Raw genomic sequence first — 13,517 nt, 5'->3', positions numbered from 1 at the left:
GACGTGACACTAAGAGTCTGCAGCCATGCTAGCGGCTCTGTGAAGCTGTAACAAGGTGCAGCAGTGCTTTGAACTAAACAGCAACACTGCCCACAGCCATTGTGCTAACAAACTGACCTTTAACCTTGTTAACCATCTTAAGCTGGGTGCACACCACACGAGAATCAGACCCATTCTGTGCCCGATTCCCCACTCCCAACAGTGATCAGCAAAACCCCGGTTTTTTGATGGTTCTAAAGATTATCTTGCCAGATTTTCCGGAGATTTTCAGAGTGTTTTTTACATCCCCCAATCTCCCCGAAGTCCATCTTGGCTGCACCCATTTCAAGTCACAATAAACAGGTTCAATATTTACAATCCGATATCCAGTTGTATGTGGGGCACGCTGAGGACAACCAAGGACACAGTCAAGTCTTGTTGTACCCAGACTTCTCAATCAGAATCAGATCAGTGGATCACAAAGGGAGAGAGAGGGTGGAGGGAACAGGGAGTGCTAACAGCGCTAATGGCAACAGTGCAAACTGTTCCATGGCAGCCTGGCTTCTGTGGGAGAGCTGTGCTCAACGTTAACCACCCCGACCGGGAAGCAAGCGCTATCAGCGGCTAATTTCTGTACTGTATTTCTAATAATAAGTGGGATTATGTATGTATGTAATGACCATCTTGCTCTACATTATACCTTACTTATTACACGGCTTTGTTGATTACTTGATTGTGATTGGTCAATCATGCTATTCTGCGGTCTGTTATTTCTTCCCCTCTGCGGTCGCCCTCATCAACAAGGCCCAACAAGGCCCCGGCCCCCCCCATTGAATTGAATGACATTGAATCTTAATCCTACATCCTGTCTTCTGCACATTCTAAATATCCTGAACTTTTGCAAATCCCTCCACATTTTTGCACATCCTGCACTAATCCATACAGCCTCTTTTTTATTTCTTAATGTTATAGTATATAGTTATATGTATGTGTTATTTGTTTCTGTATTTATTGTTTGTTTATTTCATATGAATGTTTAAATATGTTTTTATATATGCACCATCAACCAAAGCAAATTCCTATTAAGTGCTACTTAACTGGCAATAAATCTTTTCCTGATTCTGATAACAGACTGTTGCTAAGTATAACAGGCAATAGTGCTCCCACTGCCTAGCTACATGTTATGAATGAGGGGGACATATCTATATATATATATGTGTGTATATCCAACAGTTTTGAGACATTTCGCTAAAATCCACAAACCTCAATCTCATGGTGGGAGAGTCAGGGAGTCACCACAGGATTCAACCTTCATGGGGGACTAACCCCATCAGGATCCAGTGGATGTGAATGTTGATGGTAGGGCTCTGTGTTGTGCAGGAATTTCACTCTGCAGCAGATGTCTGGCCTGGCTGATATCACACAGAGTTACCGCAGCAGCCCGGACAGAACAAAAGAGGCCCTGCACAAGGTCAGTGTGTGTACCACCCTGTGTTTAGCACTTTATGTGTGTGCGGGAAAACATGACTAAAAATCCACACACGTGTTAATTGTTCAAAGTGTTGAAAACAATACTTTTAAAAGTAAACGATGTTTGTGCGTGTGTGTGTGTGTGTGTGTGTGTGCATGAGTGTGTGCGTGCGTGCATGCGTGTGTGTGTGTGTGTGTGTGTGTGTGTGTGTGTGTTTGCTTGCGTATTTACGTGTGCAGATTCAGCAGTGTCTAGACAGAAACAACCAGAGACAGTGTGAAAGAGTGAAGCAAGTGTTTCGAGCTCAACAATCTGAGAAGGTAAGAACTATAACAGAACTATTAACAATAGTTAAACATTCTTCTGATAGCATAACATTGTATAATAAAAGATAAAAGTTTAAATACAGGCTTCACCTAGGCACGGTGTAGTATTGATTCACTTTACAATAAGGGATCAATCACAGTAAATCCCATCATGTCAAAGGTTTTGCTCTCTGACTGAAGGTCTGACTGATGGTTAAAGGGGAACTATGCAGTTTGTTTTAGCTTAATTTACCTTAACTGAACAGCTTCGGAGTCATTGGAATGGTTATATGACTTTTTTCATATTGAATGGTGGTCGTCTCGCTCCCCCTAGCACCTGTGAGCGGAAAAACCACCCTCGCAACTTTGGGCCGGCGAGCTGCCGGCCTCAGCGTCAGGAAGTATGGCGTGATATCAGGTCTCGCGATGTAACGAATTGCTTCACGGCACTGCACACATACAGGAACCAATTAGCTATAAGAACAAGGTAGTGATGGAGTTTTTCACACTATCGTCATGGCTGAGCTGGCAAAAAAGAAGCAAAAAACCAGGAAAGCATTGTCAGAGGAACAGAGAAAGAGGAAACGGCAGACTGACCGAGAGAGGAGTCAGCAGTTATATCTATTCCGAAGCTGTAGAGGGGGCTCTATAGAGAAACCTGCAAGCAAAAAGCGGGAAAACAGCGAAGAAATTGCCAAAACTGCATAGCGCCCCTTTAAATAAGAACCCAGTTTGTGCCTCGGTCTGTATCGTCAGCTCTGTCTGTCTCCGTTGTCCAGGTCCAGGGTATGTGTCAGCAGTTGGAGGACAGCCTTCAACGTTTAAAACACTGCAACATTCAAGACGTACAGGCTGACATCCTGACAGCGCACGAGGTGCTGCACAACGCCAGGGAGTCCTTCAAGGTACAGGCTCATCCGAGGGGTTTGGAAAACCACTAGGAATGATGTAATCATCCGCCAAATTAATCCCAACCAGGCTCTGCCACATTCTGGTGGGACAGGATTGCATGCCAACATCTGTTAAATAAAAGTACATTTGGGGGATGCTGGATAGCTCACCTGGTGGAGCTTGCGCCCCATGTAATAAGGCTCAGTCCTTGACGAAGCGGCTGCAGGTTCAATTCCAACTGGGTCCATTGCTGCATATCATTCCCCCACCCTCTCTCCCCATCCACATCTTTAGCTGTGCTGTATAATAAAGGCCTAAAATGCCCCAAAAATAATATATGTCACTGTAAAAAGAAAGAAAGAAAAAAATATTCCAGCAGCTGGGTCGCCAAAGAAATACTGTAAATTAACAAATAACATTCTTGTAAAAATACATTAATACAGACCCTCCTCCGCAGCGCTGTGAAGGAAGGTCTGGCAATGCAAGACTAGTTTTGACTGACGCTGTCAGAGAGGCTACATGTTTATTATTGATGCTGTAGTTTGCAGTGGTGTTGAATTGGACTGCATTACATTGTACAGGTGTACCTAATAAAGTGGCCAAGGAGTGTGAATGATGCTTTATGCTAATGTTATCGTTGGCTCCCCCCTGTGCAGCTGCTTCCTTCTCTGTATGAGGCCGGCAGGAAGTGTGCCTCTGATGGAGATTTGGTGAACTGCATCCTGTCTGACACTGCCACTGCTCTGACTCACGAGTTCAACAGAAGCATCCAGGTACACATGCAAATACACCCACTGTACACCATATCGCAGTGATTATCAAAGTGGGGTCCGGGGACCCCCAGGGGTCTGTGGCACGCATCCGGGGGGTCCATGAAAAGTTTCCATGATCCAGATGTTTTTTACAAAAGGCTTCATAGTTCAACAAATAATATTATAATGTTTAAAGCTTTAGTGCAGGGGTGTCAAACTTAATTTTACTAAGAGCCACATTGGAAATGAGAATCACAATAAGGGCCAGACATGCATACTGTATATACACAGTATGTATAGTTTACTGACATGTTTTTATTTAACCGAAAAACTCAAATATCGTTGTCTGTATTATTGCATGTATCATATAGCTTTGCATAAAACAACATAAAACTGCAGAAAATCGAGTGAAGATAATTACCTCTTCATCATGTTTTTTTTAATCCTCCGTGTCTCCTTGGCTACTAGCAACTACGTGGAGGAGGGGTGGGGACGGTGCGCGATCACGGAAGGCTTGTGTCATGTGGACGCGCCGACAGTTTTGTTGTCATTACTTAGAATTCCTCATGGGGGAGACAGAAACTACACACTATAGCTTTAAATCTAAAAAAGTTCATAGATCACTTAGGACCTTTTCCAATGGCTGCTGGTTGGATCCCAGTCTCAGTCTCAGTCTGCCCGTCTCAGGCTTGACCTAACGATGCTCGGTCTTGGGTCTGTGTGTTCCAGGAGCTGGCTACGGACCTGATGAGGTGTGCAGAGGCAGCGTGTCCACGGCTGGTCCAGCGCTCTAGTGTGTGTGAGTGTCTGTCAGAGTGTGTGTCCAAAAGAAGCCGACAGACACACACATTCCTGAGAAGCACTCTGGTGGAGAAGACAGGGCAGATCATCAGCGACAGACTACGGTAAATGGGCATTCACACCTAGAAAAGTGATCCGGCGTTTTCTGCAGGGTTGTGCGGCGGGGTTAGTGTCCATGAAACGGCCCATCTGTGTGACGTCCTGTTGTGTTCTTAAACCCCCCAACAATGCTCAAGTAGACTTTATATTTTACAATTACTCCGTCAGACTGTTATACATTTCGCCGTTTCCGACCGCACTTGAAGGCAGCTTCATTTCACGGAGAAACAGAGAAAAGAAAAGAGACGAGTGAGACATAGCCAGTGCTTTGTTGTTCCAGGAAACATTCAGCTATAACACAAACTCTCCGGCAGTTCAGAGCTTGTGTTTCGTTTTTTAATAATAATAATAATAATAATAATAATAATAATGATATAATTTTTACCCTCATAGTGTTTTAAAACTTTCTTGTGGCAGCAATAAAGTTAGTGAGCGATGTTTCCTGTTTCCTGTACAGGACCCTCACCCCGCCTCAAAACACACCTGTCGGTACACGATCCGTTCTGCCTGCACGATCCGTTCTGCACATGCGCAAAATGTTCGCGCATGCGCGGTTGTACGAGGATTTACGACACTGCACGATCTGTTCCACGCTTCCGGTCGACAGCCAAGCTAACGTTAGTTTAGCTAACAGCTAATTCGGCTAACTGCTAGCTGAGACAGCATGTAATAACTTTAAAAGACCCTCAAAATAAAACTTGAAAATAAACGTTGACATATATAACAAACACCTAACATATATAACAGCTGTTACGTCAGTTCTACTTTACTTGTGCTCATTTAAAATACAATCACTCAATACTTGTCTTTATTGTTATTACTGTGAAGTCTTAATTTAGCTGTAGCTGCTTTTCCCATTACGTTTGAGTTAACGTTATTTTAGACTGAATCTAGCTGTCAGCTAGCGGTTAGCCAAATTAGCTGTTAGCTAAACTAACGTTAGCTTCCCGGTGGAGGCTAGCCATAGGCTAGCGTGGAACAGATCGTGCAGGTCGTATGGATACGTAAAACAGTATTATCTTGCGCATGTGCAGAACGGATCGTGCAGGCAGAACGGATCGTGTACCGACAACACCAACGAGTCTGGCCTCGGTCACATGATTGGCCCCCGCAGCGTGACGTGGGGTTGCATTTCTCCAAAAGTTGAGTCGGTCTCAACTTTTCGCCACAGGCCCGCTGCGTTTTTGTGATTGTTCCCCCTGCGGCAACCCCCGCCGCACCTTAAACGCCCCCATTCAAAATTAAAGGACTGTTGGACTGTCGGAGGGCCGACGCAAGCTCTGTGAACGCAGCCTTGTGTCTCATATATTGGACTGGTCTAAATTATGTTTTGACTGCAGTAAATGCGTTCAAGTCCAGATAAGAAATCCACGGCGTACTGAAACACAACCATGTGTATTAAAAGTATCAGATATATTTTTACTACCGTAAATAACTGATTGATTTCATTACAACTATAGTCTTCTTCACTGACATTTCATCCCTCCAGTGAACTGAGACAAACACTGAGTGTCTCTCTGGCTGAAAGCATCATAGAGCAGGTTCAACAGGACCTGACAATGGAACAGGACAAAATGGTAAGAGTGTGTGTGTGTGTGTATTTGCGTGCGTGTGTGTGTGTGTTGTATTTTATGTGTGTGTGTGTGTGTGTGTGTGTGCGTGTGCGCGTGCGTGTGTGTGTGTGTATTTGCGTGCACGTGCGTGTGTTGTATTTTATGTGTGCGTGTGTGTGTGTGTGTGCGCACGTGTGTGTGCGCACGTGTGTGACGGCACCAGGGCCTGAAGTTAACTTTTTTGGCCACCAGCCTGTGTGGATAGTGGAGTTTAAAATCCACTAGGCTTTTTACCAGCCGTTGTCAGCAACTATCCACTTGGTATTAAAACGTCTTCTTTTACTTTTCTTTGAATCATACTCATCTTTTTGTTGCTTGCTTGTTTCAGCCGGCCTCTTCACCCCAGTAATGTGACACCACATTTTTGAGCTCAGATCCAAGAAAATGGCGTACTTGGTTGAAATGTAGCAAACAACAGTGGCAAAAAACAGCTAATGAATCACTCAATTTTTACTTGGCTACCCGCCAACGCGGAAGGTAGATCGCCAATGGCAAAATGGACCCACATTTGGCGCGTGGTCGGGTGTTAATTTCAGGCTCTGGATGGCACAAATGAATATTCTTAAATTTTGTACTGTGAAACTTCCCTTGAAAGCACCAGTAGGTATTATTATTACTCTGTTATTGAAATATACTTTGCATATCATTACAAAATGTTTTCGCATATTTGTGTTCATACACTGTGTGTAAATATGTTGCACTCATTATTAGTAATGCTTTTCTTTATTTAATGTGTAGGATTGCCTCATAAAAGAGAATTCATGCATTGCTCTAAAAAACATCGTCCCAGAGCTTCGACTGGTTGACAGCAACTTCCCAACTGATGATGTAAGAGACACACACCCACCATCCAACCGTCCTGTCATTCTGTTATTCCATCATCCATTTATGCTGTGCTATGCTGGGTTTTCCATTTTACTCTCTCCATCACCAGTACAGCCCAGCATTTTGGAGAAATAGTTTCCACTCCAAGAGCCTGAGGCCGGCCCCTTCGATTAAGAGTAAGATACAACTATTACTATGTGATCCATTAATATCTCTCTGAATTCAATTCAGTTCAATTTCATTGCATATGTGGGTGATTGCTTTTCTTGTCACCTATTTCAACTGGCTTTTGTCTCATGTTTGTAATTTGTAATTTTTAAGTTTTTATTTTTTTTATTTCCAATGTTTTTTTATTTCCTTTTTTACTTGTTCATTTCACTGTTATTGGGTATTATTTTTCTCTTGTGATCAATAAAAGGTATTGTTATTACTGGTATTATTATCCCTTGTGTGTGCTGTGCCATGCTGGACCGTTCTGTGTCAGACACAGCACCGTTTGGCTAATTGGAGCATGGCCTGTTTACTTTCACACCAGTGACTTTCACCATGGGGAGAAGATGGAGGAGGGGATGATGAGGGAAGAGGAGGAAACATGGGGGGATTTGGGGCGCACACCCCCCCGCTCCTTTTGTTCGATTGGAGGACAGCTTTAAAAGCAGTGATAATGAAACAAAATTATATATATAAATAATCAGCTGTCTGCCATCATTTTGGGTTTCTGTACACTAAAAAAGAATTCAATATTTTTCTAAATCTTTACAAATAATCTTTTATTTCTGAAAATGTAGTCATCAATTTACATGTCAAAGGCCATTAATACATATTTAGACCAGGGGGGAGCCTGTAGCTGAAAGATTAATATCAATGTAGTTTTAACCCGACCATACTGTACCTGTGTGCCAGGCTGATAATAACTGTGTTCCTGTGTGCAGTACCGTGTGACTGCAGCATCCATCTGCTGCTCTGCTTCCTCTCTGTTTCCTCTCTGCATGTCTATGCCTAACTGATTATTTTTCTCTCTCTCTTCTCTCCGCTCTGCCCCCCTCTTTCTCTGCTCAGTCTCTCCTCCCCCTCTATCATAGTCTCTTGACACCACCTCCTCCTTCTTTTTTTATTTTCCTGTGGCTCCATTCTCCCCATGTCTTCCCTGTAGAGCCCTGCCTGTCCTAGATATGCATAGAATACATTTCAGCAAAAAGCATGCTTACTGCTTGGGCTGGATTCCCCATCTTCCCCTCCCTTCCTCCCTCCCTCCCTCCCTCCATCCTTCTCTCCTTCATGATCTCTCCTTGTGCCTGTCCTCTCACCAGTCGTCCTGCCTCCCTCTCAGGTCTTCTGGATGCCGACTGGGAGCAGCAGAGCAGGGACAGAGGAGTAGAGCGAGAGAGGGCAGGAGATGCTGAAGAGGAGGGCGGAAGGTGTGGCCTTGCTCTGTTGCCGACAGCAACCCCTCTGTCAGTCAGGTTTTCAGGGCCCTCCCCTTCCCCGTCCCCCTCCCCGCCGGGACTGCGAGGAAGGAGGCGGAGGGAGGGGGAGGTGGCGGCGGATGCTGCAGCAGCAGTATCGGGAGCAAGAGGAGCATCGCTCATTCCTCCTCCCAGTCTCCCCCTCCTTTACTCCGTCTCCGCTCGAGCTGCAGAGGAGGAGGCTGCCGGCCGCGGAGGCTTACCCAGACGACAGGCTCCCTTCCCTGGCTGCAGCCCCAGCCCAGGCCCCCTCCCCGGCTCTGGATCCCCAGATTCCCCCATGGAGCCTCTACCCACCCAGGGACAGACTCTAAGGCATTACACCGCCTCCCGACCACGGCCACGGCGCACCCACACACAGCCCCCCTCCTCCAGGCCTCAGGTAAGAACACACACACACACACACACACACACACACACACACACACACACACACACACACACACACATACCCATAAACACTAACCAATGACCATACACACACACATTCACACACAATTTGAGTGATCGGGCTGAAATTACACAGCATTCACATTCATACATACACACAATAATACATGCGCATACAAAATATGCCTTCTACAGGCATTCATGCTCTGTAAAATACAGCCACAGATAGAAAGCAGGATGGAAGGAGAGATGGATGAAGGATAACGGGAAGGGTAGATGAAGTAAGAAGCTAATTGCACGACTACAGAGAGATCCCAGAGGAGAAAACGATGGAAATGGAGGAAATCCAAACAACACGATAGAGAAAAAAGGGAAAGTAAAGGGAGATGGAGAGGGGAGGAATGCAGGGATGAAGGGAATACTGCTCATGTGATTGGGATCATTTGGTTAATGCAGCAAAATATCCATATCTATCTATCTATCTATCTATATATCTATCTATCTAGCTATCTATCTATCTATCTATCTATCTATCTATCTATCTATCTATCTATCTATCTATCTATCTATCTATCTATCTATATATCTAGCTATCTATCTATCTATCTATCTATCTATCTATCTATCTATCTATCTATCTATCTATCTATCTATCTATCTATCCTCTCTCCATTGCTGTCTTGCTTTAAATTCTATGATGCTGTAGTAATAATGGTAGCCATAGCCATCTTTACTTTTACATTCTCTTGCTCCGTGTAGTCGTGCTCTCTGTGTGTGTGTGTGTGTGTGTGTGTGTGTGTGTGAATAGGTATATGCAATTTGGGAGTGGTGTTCCCTTGGTTGTTCCCAGTGCTGATTTCTCTCTCTCTCTCTCTCTCTCTCTCTCTCTCTCTCTCTCTCTCTCTCTCCTGGGAATGCTTTCACTAACTCAATTATTCATGTTTTCACATAAATGGGGGTCTCTCTCTCTGTACTGTGTAAATGGAAAAGAAGGGTTTCTCTTCATCTATGGTGACCTTGTGTGTGTTTGTGTGTGTGTGTGTGTGTGTGTGTGTGTGTGTTAATTACATAGTGTGTGTGATGTCTCTTTTTGAAAGATAAACATTTGCTGTTTTGTAGGTGTCAGGGGGTAATTTAGTTTCACAATCACACATGGTTTTTAATTTTCTATGAGGCATTACTACAGTATATGATGTACAGCCTGGCTCAGATCATTGACAGTGTGGGTCCTATGTGGTTAGTATTAAGCAATTTATTGCCCAACAACAAATCAGAAAGTCAGCAATACTAGCCATTACTGATATTGGCTGCCAGCATGCTACACAAGGTTATCGTTAACATGACTGTAAGTGGCTGGAACATGACAGAGGCTTTTTAGATAAAGTAAAAGAGAAGAGTAAATGATTCATTCAGTCAGCATGTCTGCCTATTGGGCATTGACTTTACTGGAAAGTAACAGCTAATATTTGCCAATTCCCCCGCTAGCTTAATGTTTTGTTTACCTAATTCTAATTGAGAGGAAAGGCTAGCATGACCATGTTAGCAGGCTAGCTTCAGTTAGGAGAGGCTGCAAGTTTACTTCTGGTGTGTTCTATTTGTACTCGGAAGTCGGAAAATTGTCCTTGACAAAATGACAAAAATGTCCTGTTCTCGGATAAAAGGGATCCTGTTTCATTCTCACACCAAAATACACAGGTCCTACACCCAAAGAAGAGGACTGTTAGGGTAGAACACTAAAATGTAAAAAGCAACTCAGCATAATGAACTGCATGTTTGCAAAATGGGATTTCTGTAGCAGAAGATTTCTGTGTTCCATAGCAGAACCTTTTGTGCTGCTAAAAGCAAGCCTTTTACAAAGGTTCTCTGTAGCATCATGCTCAAATGGTTCTACATAAAACATTTATGATGCCATGAAGAACACTGTTGCACAACGACACAATTTCAAGACTGTTTCAAGTACCACAGTGAGGTCTTCCTTCTTTGTATTTTTATAAAACGGGCTTTATCGAGTCATTACTGTTTTGTTGTGTAGCAGCTAATTCTGAACAATAATCACACTACACTCAATATTGACAGCATTATTTATGCCTACAATCTATACATCCCCACCAGAACTGACTGGCCTGGCAGTCTGTGGTCTTGTAGCCGCAAAGATGGTGGTCGATTCCTGGTCCTTTTCCTTTCTACCCATGTTCCACTGGGTTTCCTTTTGTAGTTATGTGGAATGGAGACAAATTGTATAAATAAAAAGACTGCCACCATTACCACTGTGATGGACTGAAGATCAATCATGGGTGTACCCATGAACACTTGGAGGGACTCTGTCTCCCTGAACTAAAGACTTTGACAGGTAGGCTAACAGTATTCAGTACAAGGAAAGAGGCAGGCAGGTAACAGATGGCTAGAACGTGACGCAACATAGGAGGAAACCTTGCCACTGTACTGTATATTAAAGGGTAATTTCTGTAATTTTTAACATGGACCCTAGTATTTTCCTGTCTAAGTGACTAATGTGAACAGAAATCTTTGAAATTGGTCCAGTATTGAGCAAGAACCCTGTAAACTGCAGCCGCAAACCGGGCTCCTATGGGGCAAATGTTTACCATAATTTCTATCCACTAAAAGTGGACATACTGTAGGTATTTTTCAACCTGGAGCCTATTTTCCTAAACTTTTGTGTCTAAGTGACTGATGGGAACAACAATCTTTGACATTGGTCCAGGATTAAGCGAGACCGCCTCAGTCGGCCCGGGCCAAAACAAGCTACAATGTAAGTTAATGGGCAATTACGCACCTTCAATCTCCGTCCACTAAATGTGCTGTTTTTGCCGCTGACAGGCTCAGATTAATATTCCAAGTGTCTGACAGCATTATGAAAAGGATCCCTACAGAGATAGACCTTTTTGTTAGGGTACCCAGGGATCCTATAATGTTGTCAGACACATCGGATGCACATCATATCATATGTTTATTGGTCTATATCGACGAAGATTCATTTCGGGGATTGCTCCGGTGCCGCCGGAAGATCCGCCAGATGTCCCTCATTTTCCGTCGGATGCCTCTCACCTTCCGCTTTCTTTGTGTTAGCATTTTTAATTTTTTTTTTATTTCGAACGAGCACGTTCCACCAGAACAAGTTCCTTCCTGAGGCTATTTTGCAGAGGTACCATTATTGCGTCCAGCGCTTACCGCCACCCAAGATGATTGTGATTGGTTTGAAGAAATGCAAATAAACCAGAGCACGTTTTTCTACTATCCCAGAGTGCTGTGTGGACTAGCCAGACCTTCCTCCGCAGCGCTGTGGAGGAAGGTCTTGCAATGCGAGACTATATGTTTATCAACTTAATAGTCCTGCATTTAGACCTCCCGTATTTGGAGCAAGTAAATCATAAAAACTAAAGTCAGTAGGTGACAATCAATTTGTGCAGTGGATATGACCACATATATTTGTTGAACAGTAGAAAGCTTTGACAGGATGTCAAATGTCGATGGACACAGTTTAAACTGATCGGACCAGGTTTAACCTGCAATGTACAGTAGGGCTGCAACTAACGGTTACTTTCATTATCGATTAATCTGCTGATTATTTTCTCGATTAATGTCCACCCTAGTTTCTCCAAGCCAGTCCAAGCTGATTGTCTTGTTGTCTCCAAATCCCAAAGATTCCATTAAATATGATATACATTAAAACAGACGAAAAGCAGGACATCTCCATATTTGAGAGGCTGAAAACAGCATTTTTGCATTAAAAATTACTTTAACAATCAATTGATTATCAAAATAGTTAGTAGGTGTGATGTAGTAGGTGATTATTTTTTTGTCGATTGACTAACTGATTAGTTGACTAGTCGTTGCAGCTCTAATGTACAGTAGGGTAGATGCCACTTTATTTATCAGCCTATTGCATTTATGGCTATCCACATTCACAACGTGGGTGTGCAGAGTTGTGTGTGTGTGTGTGTGTGTGTGCCAACATTTGTGTGACAAAGCCATGTTGGCATGTAGCACAGAGACAGGTGGCTGTAAAGGAGGAGGCAGAGAATAAGAGAGAGAGATGGAAAGAGCTTAAAGATGGAGACAAATGCTGCATTCAGAACAGAAAAACGTCCCATTGTTATAACTCTGAAGCTTTCATTTAATTATTCCAAGCATTCATGTTTGCACCAAAAAAGTAAATAATTTGAGCCCTTTGGTTATTGTTAGTCTCAGTCAACAAAACTAGTTTTTCTCTGCAAAATCTTAGCCGCGTTGCACATTCACGTTCATGTTTTTGTTCTAATCATTCTGAGGCTACAGTCATCAATGCTGTGTAAAGTTTCAGATATATTTGGGGCCTTTTTTATCTCTTTATTAGAGCATGAAAGTAGAGTGATGGCAGGAAATGAGGTGAGAGAGATAGATGGGAAGGACACACAACACTTTACTACAACTATGTGTTCTGAATTGCAAAGCAGCATGGTGATTCAAAAGCTGGATTCACTCGTTGACTACATTTCTGTTTATTGTGTGGGCTTGGCGTACATGCACATCCACAACCCTTGATAATATTTCGTTAATCTGACCTTACGTTGAAATAAATGTTAGCGTGCTGGCCTGCATTTAGTTCTCGCTTTGTCCCAGCTGTTTTGTTGCTGCTTCTTGTCTAATTTTCAGTGAGATTGTTGATGTCGTCAACACTTTCTTCGTAATAGTTTTTCACGGCAAAATCAAAAGTAGCTATGTTTCCATCCACTTGTCAATCAAATTATCTGAAGTTCGCTAAAAACATTCATGTAAATAAAGCCAGTGAAAGTGTGTTTCCATCTAACGGCTTTAAAGCCAATAAAAATCTGTGCGTAATGACGTCACATGCTGATTTGCGGTCAGATTGGTATATCGAATAGATTTGAGACATTTTGAGATCTTTCTATTTATTTTGGCATTGA

The 13,517-nt window shown here is 43.1% G+C and overlaps 1 protein-coding gene across 4 annotated transcripts in view; it reads left to right on the top strand.

Annotated features, from left to right (window-relative positions):
* carmil2 (capping protein regulator and myosin 1 linker 2) overlaps nt 1-13,517 on the top strand; it is a 54,580-nt gene that overhangs the window by 23,191 nt on the left and 17,872 nt on the right. For all 4 annotated transcript variants that reach the window (XR_004897864.1, XM_036003209.1, XM_031285417.2 and 1 more), the window contains 9 exons: nt 1,360-1,450; nt 1,690-1,770; nt 2,535-2,660; nt 3,303-3,419; nt 4,128-4,303; nt 5,788-5,875; nt 6,650-6,739; nt 6,846-6,912; nt 8,067-8,584. Coding sequence is in view for 3 of the 4 variants with exons in the window: in XM_036003209.1 (XP_035859102.1) it covers nt 1,360-1,450; nt 1,690-1,770; nt 2,535-2,660; nt 3,303-3,419; nt 4,128-4,303; nt 5,788-5,875; nt 6,650-6,739; nt 6,846-6,912; nt 8,067-8,584 (1,354 nt within the window). In the remaining variant the exon portion in view is untranslated. The remainder of the gene's footprint in view (nt 1-1,359; nt 1,451-1,689; nt 1,771-2,534; nt 2,661-3,302; nt 3,420-4,127; nt 4,304-5,787; nt 5,876-6,649; nt 6,740-6,845; nt 6,913-8,066; nt 8,585-13,517) is intronic.

This window comes from Sander lucioperca, chromosome 7, assembly GCF_008315115.2.
Source record: "Sander lucioperca isolate FBNREF2018 chromosome 7, SLUC_FBN_1.2, whole genome shotgun sequence".
In the NCBI taxonomy this organism is placed as follows: Eukaryota; Metazoa; Chordata; class Actinopteri; order Perciformes; family Percidae; genus Sander; species Sander lucioperca.
Note: the sequence above shows the minus strand (reverse complement) of the source record. Positions and strands in the feature narration are given on the sequence as shown.